This window comes from Drosophila sulfurigaster, chromosome 2L (assembly GCF_023558435.1).
Source record: "Drosophila sulfurigaster albostrigata strain 15112-1811.04 chromosome 2L, ASM2355843v2, whole genome shotgun sequence".
Lineage (NCBI taxonomy): Eukaryota > Metazoa > Arthropoda > Insecta > Diptera > Drosophilidae > Drosophila > Drosophila sulfurigaster.
Window position 1 is genome coordinate 25,822,190 of NC_084881.1, and position 19,061 is coordinate 25,841,250.

Below are 19,061 nucleotides of genomic sequence, written 5' to 3' on the forward strand. Positions count from 1 at the left end.
GTAGAAATCAAATACTTTAAAGGCTTCACAATAAACTAGAAAGTTAATTGGAAGAGTGGCAAATTGTATAGACCACTTGTTCAGCACATCATTAAACCCTTTTGTTTCGCAATTTTCAATAGCAACACAAGCTGTTACACACCTGCCAGCACACACTCGCAACTCGAAAGAGTGTGTGTGTGGCATGTGGCATGTGGAATGCGGAATGTTTGGTGTTGTCGTGCACGAAAAACTTGTCTGTGCACAACTTGAATAATTGCCAATTTTACATAGCATACACTGAGCAAAAAAAAGTGGCAAATTCAAGATTTTGGTCATAGTACTAGGAATGTTGGTCTAAAAAACACGCGAAGAACATGAGACTTCTAATGTTAGAGAACACGTAGTGAACATTTAATATGAGACCCAAGTTCTTATTAATAAGAGGAAAACATTTTTAAGTTTCAAGACTCAAATTCTTATTAATAAATGAAAAAAATCTAAAAATTTGAAGATCAAAAATAAAAAAAAATATTACATTATATTTTATTTGATATTTAGTAAAAACTATACATCTAGTTGTATGTTAATCATTCTTCTACTTAGGAAATAATTATTATCGTTTCTCGCAGCATTTGAACCTCAGGACATCCTCTCTTAATTCTTAAACTGTGGTTTGCAACACTTTTACTAACTGAGTTGTGAATGAAAATGCTCAAAGCTAGATAAAAAATTTATAACTAATATTTATTTAACAACTAAATCTAGTATTTGTTGTTTTTTTTTGGGGGTTTTGACTTAGTTTCAAGACATTATTCTTAAAGTGGTCATATTTTGAGAACACAATTTTTAAGGAGAATATTCTTGATTTTAGAAACTGGCCTTTTTCAGTGTAAAAAGGCCCGTTGAAGTGAGCAAAACTTTTGTGGTCCAAGAGTTTTTTGGGGCTCACTCTTTCCATCCCCCTTCGTTCCGTTCTGTCCGCAAAAAACAAATTGCTTACAATTGTGCAAGTTGCGCATGTTTATTTCTGACACCTACACAAAAAGTACTTGCCACACACTCAGACAGACGCAGACACACGCAACCCGCATAGTTGGCGAACACACACACACACTCACACACACATAAACACAGAGAGAAAAAGAGGCTCATGCCACTTGGTTCAATGGCAATAAATTCTCAAACTGGGGACCAAAAGATTGATGATGATGCCAGGAGCCAGCCGAGTGCTAGAAATCGCACGCAGATGATGAATGACAAACGTGACAAACACACATGACTATAACTATAACTGTAAATTGTTCGAGTTAGTGTGTGTGTGTGAAGTGAGTGACAGGCATTGGCTAATGTTATTTACCATAAGGCACTTTTCCTCCTCGAGACTGAAGACTTTTTGCAGCCGTCGCATTGTGGCATTATGGCTTGAACTTGTGGCAACAGTTTGACGCAACTTGCGAGTAGAGCGAACTTTGCCTGTGTGTTTATCAGACATCGTCACGGGTGGCAAATATCGACACTCGACTCACACCCGTACTTTTAAGAGTGCGAGTGCTACTCGTGCACTCGCAAAACGAGTGAGAGATACACACTTATTCAAAATCATGCGAGTGCTGCGAGTATGAGTCATTGTCATACTCGAGCCTTTCTTGCACTCGGCTCGTACACACTCGTGTCTCGCGGGTGGTTGTTCTTCGTGCAACCGATCATTTTAGACACTCTTGACGAAATGCTCTGACACTCGCGAGTGTTTTGCTCAGACACTCGCGAGTGTTTGATCAGACACTCGCGAGTGTCTGAGCAAATACTCGGGTGTTTTTCCCCCACCCCTATTGATGCTTGTGTGTCGCGGCTCGCGGGTAGATTTTATGACTTTTGACTTCTTTGAATGATTTTTGGGTGTTTTTTTACTTTGACAAATGGTCAAATAAAATATCAGGTGGTTTTTCCTGAAATTTATGGAAATTGCACAAATTTTCAAAATACCCTTTTGTAATTATATAGGCATTTACAATAGTGTTATAAACAGGTAATAAAATTTCTGATTTTCCGGTTATTGATGAATATAAAAAACCCAAAAACTCATAAAACAGGTAAAATTTAAATATAACTGATTAGTTGTATTTTTACTTGTTTTGTTCCTTATCAATATATAAAAATTCTTTAAAATTAAAATTTAATTTTTATTTATTATATAAGACATCAAATAAATACACTACACAAAGCCAAAAATAGTTTTCGAATTTAAATTTTCAAGAAATAAAATGAGTGCAAGAACAGCGCACCAGCAATAACAAGAACAATACAAAAAGCCGACGGCATTTCTTGCATCTCAATATACATACTCACAAACGTACATATGTATGTACATACATACAATCGTGCCGGTCCACTCATAATTTTTTACCCATAACCACCGGCACCGGCTTTACCCGAGTGCATAGAATCACCGATCGCAAATTGCCGAGTATGCCTCGGCACTCGCACTCGCGAGTGTAAGGCTCGCGATACACTTATTGCTCATGAGTATAAGGCTCGCGAGTGTGTGTATTTTTGGCCACTCGCACTCGCGAGTGTAAGGCTACCGAAAAGGCACATGAGTAACGGGTGCACCCGTTGAGTGTGTATACCCGTGCCGTTCTCTGGTGTTTATATGACGAGCTCTTTACCACCCCTCCTCTCCTCTCCTTCCGCAGCTGCCTTTCACGTCTCCTTTGTGTCCATTTCGCTTCAGCAGCCGCGCAAAACTTGCCACATTTTGTTGCCACCGCCACCGGCTGCGTATTTGTTTTACGCCAAGCTCAAGCTCAAAAAACCAACTCTAAAGTAACAGGCAACAAAGTTGCAAAACGCTATACATACTAATCAAAATATATACTACATATTACGCAAGACGCGAAAACATTGCAAAAGATGACGAAGCGCAAAGACTCTTCAATAGTGTGTGACAAAAGACTATATTAAAAAGAAATTAATATGAATTATTATATTTATATATTTTCATATTCATATTTTATTATTTATTTATTTTATTTTTATTTAGTTTACATTAACTGACATAAATGAAAACTTCAAATTAATGATAAATTTGAAGTATTTGATAAATGATATTTAAAGTTTTTGAAAGATTATTCTTAATGTCCTATAGTTTAAGGAAGAAGATTTACTATAAAAGAAGCGCTTGACGTCATCCCGCTTCATTTCACACATTTAGTAATACCACAAACATCTCCTATATATTTATCATTCTGTATGCATTCACATTTGACAAAATGTCAACTGTGTCACGCTTGATGACATAAGTCTTATACCCGCTGCAAGATGTTGGTCACCCACAGAAAGTGGCACGGAAGTTGCGCTAATCGAATTTAAATAAGTTTACCTTGTAAACAGTTGTTGCTTTTGTTCCTGCTCGTTTCTCTTATAACAACTCAAACAGAAATGCGGCTGCTGCTGCTGCTGCTGTCCAGGGAAAGTGTGGCAGAAAAAAAAAAACACACGCGACACAGAAAGGAAAAAAATATGAAAAAAATATTAACTTTTGACAGCCGTCCGTGGCTGTTGTAGAACAAGGGTGGTGATGGGAGAGGGGGAGGGAGTCGGAGCTGTGCACCCGTTGCGCATATTAATCATTGTTGCCAACAATTTTTTCCCCTCAAGGCTGAAAAACACTTGCAGCTTCTGTGTGCCTTTTAATGGCCTTTTTTCCACAAAGCAAAAAAAAAAAACTATTTCAAGGTCGTTATTGCAATGACAGCTGGGCATGAATTAAATGTTTCAGCGAAATTGTAATTTGCGCAATTAAGCAATGGGAGATACTTTCACTGACACTGCTGAACATTGCCATCACAGCCAGTCGGCTGGCCAAATTATGGAAAAAAATATTTTGATATATTTACAAATGAAAAGTTATTAAAAGTGACATTAAAGTAATTAAACAAATTAAATATTTATTGTCATTCTATATTAAAAGCATGTAATTGTTATAGTCAATTTAAGATTCAATGAAATTTCAAATTCAAATCAATTTCAACGTCGTAGTTTCCGCGGGCATTTTTGCAGTGATCTTCGATATAAATCTATGAAAAAGCTGCATACAAGTAGGTATCGATGCTTTACAATGGCAAGCTTTCAAGTTCGCACGATCTGGCAATAAGTTGTCTCTTTGGCGATCTGGCCACTTCACGCAGTGAAAATTTACAATTCACCACAAATTGGAAAAAGCAAAATGCACACAACATTAATTAACAATTAAATGGTTTTTAAACGTTTAGTGCTATTGTAAATATTTATGCAGCAGGCATTTATGCACTGCAATAACCAATTAAACAATGTAAGTGCATTTTTAATGAGCATGTCTATGCGCTGCAGTGTTTTCGCATTTAATTTCCGCAAAAGAACACACACAAACATACACTCATACATCATAACTGAAGTAACTTCCTTTTTTTGCCGCTTGCTGCTGACCTACATTCTCCTATATACTATATTTTAATTTTTCATCTTTTTTATATAGGACTCTCCGATGCGCTGGCCAAGGGCTTGCTCACTGATGAATACATAAATGGTGCACGCATTTTAGCTTTGAACCTAACGAACGGCGCGGTGCAGTCGTATGTTTGGTGGGTGAAGAGCAACAGCGACAGCAACAACAACAAGTTGCAAGCTAGCGAGACGCAACGGTATGAGGAGGAATCGCTGCAGATTGGCAAAAAGCCCGCGCACAGTTATCCCTGGTAAGCTTAGCATATGTTCAATGTGTTCTTATAAGTCGCTAAGTATTATAAGTTTATGGCAGCAGAAAGTTAATATTTTATCGACCGGCGTTAGAGATGCTATGTTTGTCTGTAAGAACTCCAAAATCCCAGGATACAGCCACAATTTTTTCCTTACAAACAATTTAGCTACACAAGAGCAAGTCGAAATCAAAACTATATTAAATAAATCAAAATAGATCTCTATTCTGTAATATATACATGATTTAATAACATATTATCAATGATTTATGAACATTTTGCTACTATTGGATAAAAAACTTAAAGAAAATGTATTCTCGAGCATTTATTTGTATAGCGTACCTTACTTCTTTTAACTCACTATCATTTCTTTTGTCTGTTTAGGTTCGACGATGAGAGCAGCACTCCAACATTGCGCTCCCCAAAGTTTGCACCAAGCCCACCGAATAACTACTACAAGGGCTGGTGGACGTATCCGTACTTCTCATGTGCCGTGAGTAAGTGGCTGGTATCGTATAGCATTGCCATACCGCCAAGTGGACGGCATGGATTGCGCGGCTTCATAAGCGTGGACATTGATGTGACATCGCTGCGCGTCAATCAATGCGATGCCATCCCGTATCGCTTCAGCAGTCAACAGTTGCTACTGCGACAACGGCAGCCAGCACGTCGATCCACAATTGCATCAGCTGCAGGAGCTGCTACTGCCAACAACAATAACAATGATGTGGATACCATAAATGATTTGCAAGCGTTTCACAGTTCACACAAATGCCATCGTGCCTCCATGGTGGTAAGTCAATTTGCTGTCATATTTGCCCAGTTCATAGAGAGAGAAAATAACGGTCTAAAATCAAGAGAAAACGTACGAATAGCAAAAATAGCTTGGGCAGTATAGTATTCAATTAAAACATAATATGCAGGTATTTGAAACATAATTGAAAGCAATTAAAAGTTTAATGTGAAATAAAAATAATCAAAAAGAGAAGAGAAGGATGAGAATTGAAAGTGAAGTTTAGTGGTGAGCTCGCAGCTCCTTCCTCTGCGATTCTCAAGTTGTTAAGGTAATATATAGCTAAAGTATTCATTATCAATAGGTTTTTTTCTAGTTCTTAGGGTTAATTTTCTCTTTTTTGTTAGGATATAATAAAACTATTCTAATTTTCTGCATGTTTTTGCAGTGCGATTATCGACAACCAAGCGCTGAGACGCCGACAATAAGCAGCGGCAAGATATTGGCCGGAATGTCGTCAAGCAGCTGGTCACGGGGCGCCTATCAATGCCTTTGCAAGCGTGGCTTCTACTCACTGCGTCATCCGGATGGCTTCAATGGCACCATCATGGAAATCGCCTGGCAGGAGCATCAAGACAATATAAGCAATTATTATTCGGAAGTATTCAAGTGTTACCCATGCGCTCCTGGCTGTGACACCTGCACTGGCCCGGAGCCCTGTCTGGCCAACTATCACTGGCCCTTCAGGTGTGTTTGTTTGTTCATCTGTTTACCACTTTTCTTCTTTATTGTGCATTGCATTACAGAATATCCCTGCTGACCATATCGATTGGCTGCGCATGTGGCACGTTTGTGCTCGCTGGCTATCTGTTCCGGCATCGACGCGTCAAAGTCTTCAAGGTGGCCAGTCCCATATTTTTGATGATCACGCTCATTGGCTGTGCCATTATGTATCTGGAGGTGAGCTCTTAACCCACTCTACATCTTCAAACATACGCTACTTAACCCATTAAATGGCTCTGCCAAACACACAAAGACCATTACGAATGAATGTGAATACAACGGCGACGACAATGGTAGAATGACAGAATGGCAGCGGGGCAATGGGCCTGCTAATGTGACAAAAGGTCTTGTGGTCTCATTTACAATTGACCCACATGTAATGGCCCTCCAGCCTCCTGCCTCCTGCCTCCTGCCTCTTGCTGCCCACCGCCTCTTACTTAGTAGTCACCTGTGTGTGCTCCTGTTCCTGCAGCCGCAACATAAAACTCCTTTTTATGGCTTTTTAAATGCGGCTTTTAGTAACCCGCCTTCGACTCGGTTTTAAAGCTTTTGTTGTGCAGTTTGTAACGCTCATCAGCTAATGAATTTATTCACATTTGGCTGAGCATGATAACAGATTTAGCTCGTTGGCAGTCTGTTAAAACGTGAGATTAATATGCGAACTGCCAGCGTAAAAAACTTTATAATTTTATGAGGCACACACAGTATATATTGATTAAATGTTGAACATAAAAAAACGTTTAAATAAATCAGCAATGCAGCACATTTTAATCCAACAACGTTTCAACTAATTTAATAATATCCTTTGATCAATCAGAATCAATTTAATATCAATTGCAATTCACCTTTTTTATTGTTAACTGATTAACTTAACATTTATCTGCATTTTAAATCAACATAAACTTTTTTATTAGTTGGTATTTCAGTTGCAATTTAAAAATTTAATGCTGCTCTACATTTAATCAATATTTACTCAAAGTATCGCTGAAATGTTAAAAGTAAATCAATTCCACCATATGACATAAATCATGTAGAGTATTCAGCAGCTGTGTGTTGTATGCAGTGCAAGTGCTTTGTTATTGTTTAACATTAGCCGAGCCCCACTGGACGCATAAAAGCCGTGCCAAACAAAAGAAGCAACTGGAAAAACATCAGCAAATGGGTTAAGAGAAGAGGAGAAGAAGGACTTGCGGGTAATGTCAGCTGTGGGAGCTTCAAGCGTCTCGTAAAACTAATAAACGTAACTGATTTTCTAATCAGAGTTTGTTGTTCAACTAAATAAAAGTAAAACAAGAGGAGAAAAAGGAGCATAGCATCGACTACAACATGAGTGAGAAGAAACTGCCTAGCACCGACGAGGATGATGAAGAACCTGAGGATGAGGCTGCCTTGCAAGCGGCATTGCGGGAGATGGTCAAGATACCGGACATTGAATCGCGACACAAGCAGCCAACAAAACGCCACAAAACAACTGAGGTGCCTGCGGCAAGCAAATCGCCGCCAAGCAAGCAACAAAAGTGGTCAAAACAGGCTGTACCTGGTGTCCAACACACCTACAGCAATCGAGACGCTACAGAGGCTTCTTGCAGTCGAGCTACAGAGGCTTCTTGCAGTCGAGCTACAGAGGCTTCTTGCAGTCGAGCACATAAACAAGATGAGAACCCGAACCCGACACAGAAACGCTCCGAAACCTGGTCGGATCGCCTCAAGAAATCGACGAAGCGCTTGCAGACTGAAATCCATTTGAAGTCCAGTAAGCCGCGTATTCCAGAAGCGTCCAAGGATTCAGATTATTTGCAGATGCCGTCGCCTTCCGAATTGCTCGAGACGAGCATCGAGCATCCATTGTTGGATCAACACTTGAAGATGACGCGCATTGAGGCGGCGGCCAAACCCAAATCGAATAATCCAACTCGTGGTGCATTCAAGCACATGGTCAGCACTCAGACGCCACATACTTCGGCGGCTAATGCTGCCACCTGGACGGATGATGAACTAGTGGCAGCTCCACACGCGCCCAAACAACAGATGGACACACGGCAGTCGGGCATCATCAACATATTGACGGGACCATTTCGCAAGACGTTGAATGTGGCGCCTAGTGTCAACGATGCGGAGCTGATCACATTGGAACCACAGGAACGCTTGACGCCTGGCAAAATCTTTAAGAATTTGCCCACATTTGGACGTGCTCGCAATCCAATTCAGCCAACAACTGAGGATGTAAAACGAATTTTGAAAGAAGCACTTGTGGAAAATGAAACGGATAAAGCTGCTGTAACTGGAGGTGCCTCATCAGCTGAAGCAGCTTTACAGGAGGAAGCTTCGGCTTCTGTTTTAACTGAAGCCGCAAAAGATCGAGTAAAACCAGTTCCTGCGGAGAATATCGAAGAAATTCTAATAGAAGCTGCAGTCGAAGATGCAGAAATTCAAAAGATTTCAACGCTTGGTTCTGCAACTGAAGCTAACAAGGAGCTGACATCTTTGGTTGAAGTGTTTGCTGGGCGAACAGCTAAGGAAGCTGCTCGCACTCCAGATGCAGACAGTTTGGCAATCAGCACACCCAGCACCGTCTCTTCAATAACGCCCAAAACAAGTGAGGATGCTGTAATAGATGCAGATCTTTCGGCGGAGCAGGTTCAAGGCGACGTAACAAATTCGTTGTCTACTGCCTTCAAGCGTTTTCTGGTGCTGCCCTTTGGAGAACGTGTAGCTGCCGCCGAAGCTACCACAAATGAACTGACGCCACATACCATCATTCTGATGCCGCACGATTTGCAGCACGCCTTGGCCGAGGAGCAGCAACAAGGGGTGAAACTGGAGCAAAATGTGCAAGTGGAGCGGGAGGCATTCGAGCATGAGCCACTGCAGCACTCGGATTCGATACAAACGATGACAATACACGGAAGGGAGTCGCATATAACCACCATCCATGATCATTGTCAGCGTGGACAGCGCACGCCAGGCGTAGACAAGACGGCAGTCCGCAAGCTGATTGTGGCCTGCATTCTGTGCGTTTTCTTTATGATCTGCGAGATTATTGGCGGCTTGCTCTCAAACAGCTTGGCCATTGCCACAGATGCAGCTCATTTGCTCACCGATTTGGCTGGCTTCCTAATCTCACTGTTTGCTCTTTATCTTGCTGGACGCGCCTCGACGAATCGCTTCAATTTCGGCTGGCATCGAGCTGAAGTCATAGGCGCCTTGATGTCCGTTTACTTCATTTGGGTAATCACTGGCGTGCTTGTCTGGATTGCTATACAGCGCATGATGTCGGGTGCCCATGAGGTGGATGCGGTCATTATGCTCATCACCTCAGTGCTGGCAATTGTGGTGAACGTGATCATGGCAGTGCAACTGAGTCATGGCCACTCGCATGGCCAACGCGAAGTGAGCGAACTGAATCGTCAAAGTCACCTGAAGCTGCAATCATCACATCCATTTATCGCAGATACTTCTGTCAGAAGCGAGGATCTCCTAAGTCCCTCTGTGAAAGAACAACATCTGTTGCCCGCTTCGATCTCTGCGGTCCAACAGCAGAAAAAGCAGAACATTAATGTCCGAGCTGCCATCGTTCATGTGATTGGCGACATTGTCCAAAGTGTGGGCGTCTTTCTTGCCGCCTGCATCATCTTCTTTAAACCCGAATGGGCTGTAATCGATTCGATTTGCACGTTCATCTTCTCAATTATTGTGCTCTTCGTTACCTACGGCATATTGCGGGATGTAATGATGGTGCTCATGGAGGCGACGCCTGATTACATGGACTATGGCGAGGTGCAGAAGCTATTCCTCAGCATAGAAGGCGTCGAGCGTGTGCACAATTTGCGCATCTGGGCGCTTAGTATTGATAAATTAGCGCTTTCTGCTCATCTGGCAATACTTGCGGATGCGGATCCACATCGCATCCTGGAAGAGTCAAAAACATTGATACACAAACGCTACAATTTCTATGAGACAACCATTCAGGTGGAGATTTATCAGCCGGATGTGCACGAGAATGATCATTCGCCCAACTTGCCCAAAGGCGAGGCTTTAAAGCATCCCAAAGATGTTGGCACGGACAATCCACATCTCATTGAGGATGCCACCAAAGAGAAATATCAGACACTGAATGAATTCCACTCGACAGAGGAGATTAAAATCGTTGAGAATCCTGACAAATCTCAGCCATAAGCGCAGTCCATTTGCATCGTTAGCTCATTAAATTTTTTCATTAGTTTTGTTCAATATTATAAATAGTTTTTTGTGCCGAACAAATACCAAATATGCTGGTAGCTCTATTATGAATAATTTATACGAAATACCGCAAATTTATACTATAAATTGATTAGCTTTAACATTTTAAGATGACCCTATACTGTATATTATTATATGTTCCCTTTTTGTACTCTGCTTGTATCCCAATTCCGCCTTTCAAATGGTTTTGTGTCTATTAGAAATGGAAACTCGTGATATTTGTTTTCCCCATTTTCCATTAAGTTGGGCCCGCTGTGCTCTGTGGAGCCATCAGCCGTGACCTTACCTAAACTGTCAATTGCTTTTTGGCATGTCCGCTGTCAACTTAACGGCACTTTGAGTGGCTGCTCCGCCTTTCTCTCTGCTGTTTGAGTCGTGAGTGGAGCTGTCAGGCAGCTTTTGGCTCGTTTCGCCTCTTAAATCGCACTTGGAAGTGTCGCTTCGTTTTAATTCCACTTAAACATACACGAAACGAACTCGTGATATTTTTAAATCGCTTTTCCGCATTTTCACATTTTCCACAGATGGTCGCCATTTTCCCATATTTGGACACCAGCTGGTGTATTGCCACCAAGTGGACGCGTCACATGGGCTTCTGCATCACCTACACTTCGCTGCTGATGAAAACTTGGCGGTAAGTCGATTAATTCTTGGTTTTATCAGTTTTCGCATTTCTTTTTAAAATACTCCATTATTACTTTCAGTGTCTCATTAACGTATCGCGTCAAATCGGCGCATAAGATCAAGCTCAATGACCAACAGCTGTTGCAGTGGATGGTTCCAATATTGCTCGTGATGCTCATCTATCTGGGCACCTGGACTATATCTGCCACTCCTTATGCTGAAGTCGTACGTACAATAATTTGGATGCTTCACCTCAGACAATTATTTATAAATATAAATAGTTTTTCCCTTTTTTGTTAATTTATTTATTTGTACAAAATTATTCAAAAGAAAGGATTATATTTTTACTTCATTCTTTATTTTAACGAATATATTTCGATAATTTAATATTGTTTATTCAATACATTTCTGCATTCAATATTCTAATATAAATTTTTATAATTATACATTTTAAATTTGTATTAAAAACATAATTTTTCTATATTTTAAATCGTTTTTATTTTAAAAATTCTTTCTGCCCCTTTGAGATATGCAATACTATTTTTGTTACCTATGCCTGGATTTATTTGCCGCCGCGAACAGCCAAAAAGTTCCACATCAATAGCTGAAATACCAGGCAAACAGAAATCAGCAGAAAGCAACTGCTGCATGAAAACAAAAAAAAACGTTGCCTATCACACAGGCGCAGTTATTTCACAGTATTAATTTTCTCCATAAAGGACAATAGTTATTTAGCCATAACGTCGTCAAATCCTTAAGGATATTAAAATGTTATACCTTTTTGTAATCAGGATAACCAGAATTATCGATTGGCATTCACAGATCTTAAGGAAATCGGAAAAAATTCACAATTCACATGAAATTTTTGTAAGGGGGAGGCATGGTAAATTTGCGAGAAAACTGGAAAATCCGCTTTATCTCGGCCATTTGAAGGACGATTGGGATTTCCTTTGGCACAAGGATAGGTCTTCGCAATACAAATTGATTGACACCCTAAACAGGACGAATGTCATGTAAACAACAAAGTTACAAGGACTTTTTTGTATACAGAAAATAGCGCATATCTCGGCCATATCCTGTCCGATCCTTGCGAGTCCTGTGTCAAATGACTTCTATTGATGAGGTCTATCACCACGCCAAAGGACATTTAAATCGTCCTTGTAGTTCCCGAGATATCCTCCAATCTGCGGATTTCACATTTTTCTCGCGGCTCTAAGGACCAAAAAATTACAAGTATTGGATTCTTAGATGACCCCATGTTTTTTTGATGCAGATCGTTAGAATTGGTCCTGGCGATCTTCGCAACATGTGTCCTTTGAAAACAGGATATAGCTGAGATATAGCTGATTTTCGAAAATCAATCCACTGTGCACCCTCAAAGTATGCTACAAAAATTTAATTTTTTTATAGCGCCAATTTCAAATTTGAAATTTGAAAGTACCTGACAAAAATGAAACAAATGCGTTTAAATTCACAAATAATTTGATTTTATTATTATTTTTCTTTTATTGTTGGCCAATAATGCGTTAATATTACTAATTTGAATAAATATTTGCCGTATGTTTATTCTATAATTTATACACAAAATATTATTTTTAACTACAGATCTACGATCAGCACCATCTGAAGTTCAAACAGTGTTCATACAACTGGTGGGATCACAGTCTGGCCATCGGCGAGGTCTTCTTCCTGGCCTGGGGCATTCGGGTCTGCTACAACGTGCGCAACGCGGAGAGTCTCTACAACGAGGCGCGCCTGATCTCGTATGCCATCTACAACATTGCCATAGTCAACATTGCCATGGTGGCGTTTCAGTAAGTTGCACAGAGAGGAAGATAGTTGGTTGTGTAATCCTATACACTCCTGGGGGCACGTCTTGTCCTTTACGCATTAAACCCTGCCACGCCCACACGGTAAGGACAAAGTGTGTGGGCGTGTGTCTCGTTGAGTTTTAATTAAATTCCTTAGCTTGCTGCGAACGCGCGTCGCGTTTCCATTGTAATCCTTTTTGTAGCCCATTCGTCTGCCTGTGTCTATCCAACTGTCTATGCGTCTGTCTGTCTGTCTGTCTGTATGTGTGTGTTGTTTGTTCCTTTGCTCGCCACATTTTGTTTACACAGACATTCCGCAGATTTCTTGGCCAAGTTCGTACTGCTCCTCTCGCACGTTTGCTTGCGGGATTCCGCTTCCTGCCAACTTCTAACTGCTGCCTACTGCCACTCAAATTGAAAATCCTTTCAAGTGTTTTGATAATTAATGCAATTTGTTCTTCAACTTGTTCCAATACAACCAGCACTCGTGTCAACTTGTTGCTCTTTCCTACCGCATCTCTTCGTTTTCCTTTCTGTCTGCGGCTTCTTGAATACCTTTTGAAATTCTAGTCAAAGAGAGTTTGCCAATCACTTTTAAAGTTCTGCTTGACTATGAAACGGACCTTCTGGACATTTTTCTCAAAATATATTCGAAGCTTCTTTTATATCTTATTTTGAGGAAGTTGTCAGACTGTAAGATAAGGGACTTTAAAAGAATCCATTAATAATTAAACTTCAATTTAATTTACCCGCTTTTATGCATCTTCTTCCACAGCGTTATGCTCTTTCCGCACGCTGGACCGGATTACAAATACATGCTGGGCTTTGTGCGCACCCAACTCTCCACGACGACGACAATTGCTCTGGTCTTTGGTCCGAAGATAGCGCGTGTCTTTAAGGGTCAGGGTGATAAATGGGATCAGAAGGCTAAGGTGCGCAGCATAACTGCGTCCTTCTCCCTCAATGGTGTGGGTCTGGTGCCTGAAGAATCGCCCGATCTGTACCAGGAGAACGAGGAACTCAAGGCAAGTGCAAGAGTCAAAACTGCAGCTAAGGAAGTTACATAAGTAAAGGTGTATAAATTGCAGGAACAAATCCAGAAGCTGGCGCATCAGATCGAGTTCATGAAGACTGTGCACATGCAGATGAACAATCGTCATCTGAAACCGAAACCAGGTGGCTACTTCACCATCACATCCACCTCGTTCCAGGCGCCCTACAGCAAGAGCAGCGTTTCCACGGCGCAAACACAGACCGGCGGCAAGGATGATTTCAGCTGGTAAACTCATTACTTTCTACTTACTTTCAAATGAGTTTAGAATGAACTTGTATTATTTTGCAGCTTGTCTGGGAATGCGACGCCCTCGAAATGCAAATCGCCCAAGGGTAAAGTCTGACGCGGTCAACGAAGTGTTAAAGATTGCTCAATAAATGTTGTTGATAAGCACGGGCAGATCGTAGACGATGCATTTGATTTTAGTTTCTACCAGCAAGCAGAAGAGCAACTGCAGCAGCCGGAGCAAGAGATCGATGATCAGGCTGATTTATTGCAACAATTTCGGCGCCTCTTTGCGCCCATACTCGATGATAGTTTGCAGTTGTATTATCAGCTGAATGACCAGCAGCAGGACGATGACAATGATGCACAACACATACGCATCAATCGCACTGTGGCCGAACTCCACGAGTTGACAAGCAGTGAGGAGGACACGCTGCTCACCCAGCTGCAATCCCCGCAATCGTCGTTGCCAATGGAACCTCCATTGCCGCTGCCTATCTCGCCGGGTAGCAGCTCCTTGTCGTCCACCTCGAGCAGCTGTTTGTATGCCATACACACACCATCGCCGCCACGCCAAAGAGGAAATGCTGTGCAGCGCTTGGAGTCGCCGTTGTCGTTGTCCAGTGAACCGCTGACCATCACGGAGCAGGTGCAGTTGCATGCTCCTCCCTGTGACAACAACAACGTTGGCCTCGATCTGGAAGATGAGCCGAGCAGCAGCCACAATAATAACAACACCTCGTGCTCACTGTCATCCACATTGACGGACAGCAAAACTCTCGATGCTCGCACCCCAATCATCGTCTAGGAAAACGGACTGCTCTCTGCTTGAAGCAAATTTGTGATTTCGTTACGAGAGCTGCAACAACAGTAAAAGAAGCAACAACATCAGCAACAACAACAGTAAATCGCTTAATGTTTAAACTAGTCTTAAATAATGTTTGTGTGTATGTGTCTCCGTCTGTCTGTTTGTCTGATCTGATCTGCTCTGATCCCTGGAATGCGTTTATATTAACTAGCATCAAAGTTCCCCCAACGATACGATAGCATTTCCATTTCTTGCCATATCACAATATGTAAATGTGCTTTGGTTTTTCATTTGAATTTTCTTTTTTTTTTTAGTTTTCTCAGCCATCGTATAAACGCATTCGCTTTCCTTATTTCGTTCAGCTTCTTCAGCATTTATCCCACCTACTCGTATATGTTATCGATCATCAATCGCGAGAAATTTTAAACATCAACATTGAGCAAATATTTTTCACTTCGTTCGGATTGTAAAAGAAGATTCGGTGGCTTCATTTGGTCACTCGTGTAGCACGTCATATGGCAAGGCTCATAGAGTCATGTCCTAGGGTTTAGACAATTATATCTATTTGATTTCTCTCATGCACCTTGCAATACATAACATTACTATATATCTTACAAAATATATCCTAATTTTGTGTAAGCGCACTCTCACACACCTGCAATAACTCTGTTGCTTCTCTTGGTTTACTTCAATATTTTGTAGAAAAAATCTCGTATTAGTTGAGCTCATCGTAAAGCTACTTATATGCAGCATAATACATAATACTTAAGATTAGCAAGAAAATGAGTCGATTTTAGTGTAATTGATAATGGCGTAATAAATATATGTATGAAAAACAATTTTGAATTTTAGCAATTTTTAAAATAAAATATATGGTAAATAAAATGAAAACTGTTAACAGGCGCGTAATTTTCTGAAAATAGTTGGGCATATTACGTAATAAATAAAGCAAGAAAACCTTACAAATTATACAATTAAATTAACAGTTAAGTTAATGTTAAATTAACATATACATATTGAAGATAAAATCAAAAATAAATGTTATAAAAGCAAAAAAATTGTGTTTGATTTACTTACCAAGTGATTTCATAAGTCCTTGAGAGATCCTTTGAAATACAATCCTGTAATTTTTTTTTTATTATTTATCACACTCAATTTTTGTATAATTAAGGCCAGAATTATTTTATTCACTTCCATATAAATTTAGTTTATAAGTTTGTAATCAAGAGTTCCTTTTGCTTTCATAATTTCGCTTTCCCTGGACATCATTATACAGTTTCATAGATTCTCACATTTACCAGGAATCGAAAAGCTGATTGGGCAGATATTGGTTAAGGAACACTCACTGAACAATTTGTTGGGTTGGTTTGGTAGCCGATTTTAAACTATTGTCTATATTTCGTGGTACAAAAATGATATTGCGAGATTCGGTGTAAAAACTTTTGACTTAAAAATAAACACATAAATGTGGACGGAATGTTGAATGGAATTCGAGTCACTTATACATAGAGATTATGCTAGATTCGTTTGAGCTTCCAACAGCTAGTGAGGCGATGTTTAAAGGCACTTTTCTTTTGTAATTTCTGTTTCTCCGATGAAATGCAAACATTTCTAGCTGCGCATAAAGCTAGCAGTGGCGGCCATCAGAGCGAATCCCAGTAATAACTGTAGTGATTTATCCAACGTGGTCAGACCAGAGCCATTGCAGCTGTCATTGGAGCAATAACACTCCTCCCAGTAAACGCCGTTCTCGTAGACGCCCCAATTGCACACGCCTGTGACGCCCGTCTCTGAAACGGAGGCGCAACGGCGTATTACTTGACGCCAGCGTCCATCCCCTGCAAAGAGAGTAAGATATTAGTGCAAATTCAATCCTAGCACTACTTGACTACTTACAGATGAAGCCTCGTGGTCCCTGCTGCACAACCTTCATGCAGAAGGAGCCAGGCATGTGAGATTCATCGCTATTGCATTCGATGGCAATGTGCTCAGTGCGATTAAAACGCTTGTAGGCGCCACAACTGTCATGACCCTTACGATCTTGGTCGGAGGAGCACTGATAGCAACGTATGGCCCAACTGCCTGTTTGTGGGTTGGCCCCAATTAAATGAAAAACAAAACAATTTCATGAGTAAACACATCTGCCAGCCACACCCAAGAACTTAATTTCTTGGCAGCTCTAATTCCGTTCACTTCGCAACTTACCGCAAACAGCCAGTGTTAGCAGCAGAAAGGCGCAGCGTGTAAGCGTAGACATATTGCCAGTAAAATAGTATTTATTTGATTAAAAATTAATAATTCGCACTCAACAAAACACTAAACAAAATTATTTCGAAGCAAGCGTGACTCAGCGTGACCGTAGCATGGATTTAACATCTCCTCAAAAACAATGTTACCGCTATTTGAGGGACTATAAATTGTGGTGGTCGGTTGATAAATGAAAAAAAGTGTTGAAAAAAAAATATATCCCCACGCAGAAGTAATAACACTCACTGATTTTTTTATTTTTAAAGGAAAAATCACTTAAACAATCTTAATTTTATAAAAAACAAGTGTCACAAAGACACACCTTCTCGCACGTGCTTGGAAAAATATTAAAATGTTAAACGAAGAGTGGCCAGATGACAATTAACACGGTTTCTGTATTTTGGTATATTTCATTAGAGAAGAGAAAAATAAGAAATTTTACTTTTGGTCACACATGAACTAAGAACGTTGAAGCGGTTTTTTTTTAAATTCTAACTCACATTTCGGTAGAAAAAAATTTATCTTTTTATACCCGCTACCCATAGGGTAGAAGGGTATTATAACTTTGTGCCGGCAGGAAATGTATGTAACAGGTAGAAGGAGGCATCTCCGACCCTATAAAGTATATATATTCTTGATCAGCGTCAACAGCCGAGACGATATAGCCATGTCCGTCTGTCCGTCTGTGTGTCTGTCCGTCTGTCCGTATGAACACCTAGATCTCAGAGACTTTAAGAGATAGAGCTATAATTTTTTTTCGACAGCATTTGTTATGTTTGCACGCAGATCAAGTTTGTTTCAAATTTTTGCCACGCCCACTTCCGCCCCCGGAAAACAAAAAAAATCGAATAACAAGCGTAAATTTAAAGCTAGAGTTGCGAATTTTGGTATATACTATAATTACTATAGTAGTTATGATTCCTGAAAATTTGGTTGCGATCAGATAAAAATTGTGGAAGTTGTTAAAGAAATACTTTTGTATGGGCAAAAACGCCTACTTACTAGGGGTCTGAGTTGCTTTGGTCGACAATCTAGTACATTGCGCCGTGTATGGTATATTTTGAATGGTGTGATGTATCGATATACCAAACATACCATTTGGTATATTTTTAGTATTTTTGTAGTATTTTCGGTATATTTTGAAAATAGTACCGCAATATTTTGCCCTTATTAAAAATGGGTAGCGGGTATCTCACAGTCGAGCACACTCGACTGTAACTTTCTTACTTGTTTATATTTAGGAAAAATAAAATTATACTCTATAAAAAAACACAATATTTTAGGCGAGTTTCTTTGAACTATTTTGTTTTGTTTATTGGTTTCTCATACTCATTTCATACAACATATCGATATGTAACCACATTTTGTATAAGTGTTGAAACAACTGCATAATTTACAATTATTACGATAATAATAATAATATATTTTATAATTAACAGCAACCACCTAATAGGAGTATTTGAATATAAACTAATACTTATTGATTGTATTTACAATTGGTTTTACGTGCATCTTTCATTGAAAGCACACAATACGTTACGAAAAAATGATAAAAATTAAATTACGTTGAAGCGCAGCCATTAATTACAATTAGAATAAATAAATAAGAAATACTAGTTGATCTATATAAAAATATATATACGTATATGTATAGAAAGATTACAATTTTGCAATTTGGCTAATGAGAGTTGTACGCTATTCAATTGTATGTATATAATTCTAGATATGTTTACAACTAATTCCGAAGGAGGATGCTTGTTTTTATAATATATACAATATAAATTCCATATACATAACTATAATAAATTGTTTTTAAATAAAT

At 39.8% G+C, this 19,061-nt stretch overlaps 3 protein-coding genes across 3 annotated transcripts in view; 2 read left to right on the plus strand and 1 right to left on the minus strand.

The window, feature by feature from the left end:
- The window catches only part of LOC133836833 (probable G-protein coupled receptor CG31760), a 38,514-nt gene extending 22,649 nt beyond the window's left edge, over positions 1–15,865 (plus strand). The window contains 10 exon segments of the mRNA XM_062267424.1: positions 4,496–4,715; positions 5,100–5,508; positions 5,897–6,195; positions 6,255–6,408; positions 10,995–11,104; positions 11,175–11,319; positions 12,700–12,908; positions 13,681–13,930; positions 13,994–14,184; positions 14,248–15,865. Of these exon segments, the coding sequence (XP_062123408.1) occupies positions 4,496–4,715; positions 5,100–5,508; positions 5,897–6,195; positions 6,255–6,408; positions 10,995–11,104; positions 11,175–11,319; positions 12,700–12,908; positions 13,681–13,930; positions 13,994–14,184; positions 14,248–14,992 (2,732 nt within the window). The 3' untranslated portion in view covers positions 14,993–15,865.
- Positions 7,161–10,962, plus strand: LOC133836844 (uncharacterized). Its single transcript, XM_062267435.1, has 2 exons — positions 7,161–7,809; positions 7,858–10,962. The coding sequence occupies exons 1-2, from the start codon at positions 7,558–7,560 to the stop codon at positions 10,405–10,407; spliced, it is 2,802 nt and encodes a 933-aa protein (XP_062123419.1). The 5' UTR covers positions 7,161–7,557; the 3' UTR covers positions 10,408–10,962.
- A 493-nt stretch (positions 15,866–16,358) lies between the features above and the next one.
- On the minus strand, positions 16,359–17,367 carry LOC133836855 (uncharacterized). The gene is made up of 3 exons (XM_062267446.1): positions 17,198–17,367; positions 16,889–17,074; positions 16,359–16,830 (listed from the first exon to the last, which is right to left on the minus strand). The coding sequence occupies exons 1-3, from the start codon at positions 17,247–17,249 to the stop codon at positions 16,604–16,606; spliced, it is 465 nt and encodes a 154-aa protein (XP_062123430.1). The 5' UTR covers positions 17,250–17,367; the 3' UTR covers positions 16,359–16,603.
- Positions 17,368–19,061: the final 1,694 nt, after the last annotated feature.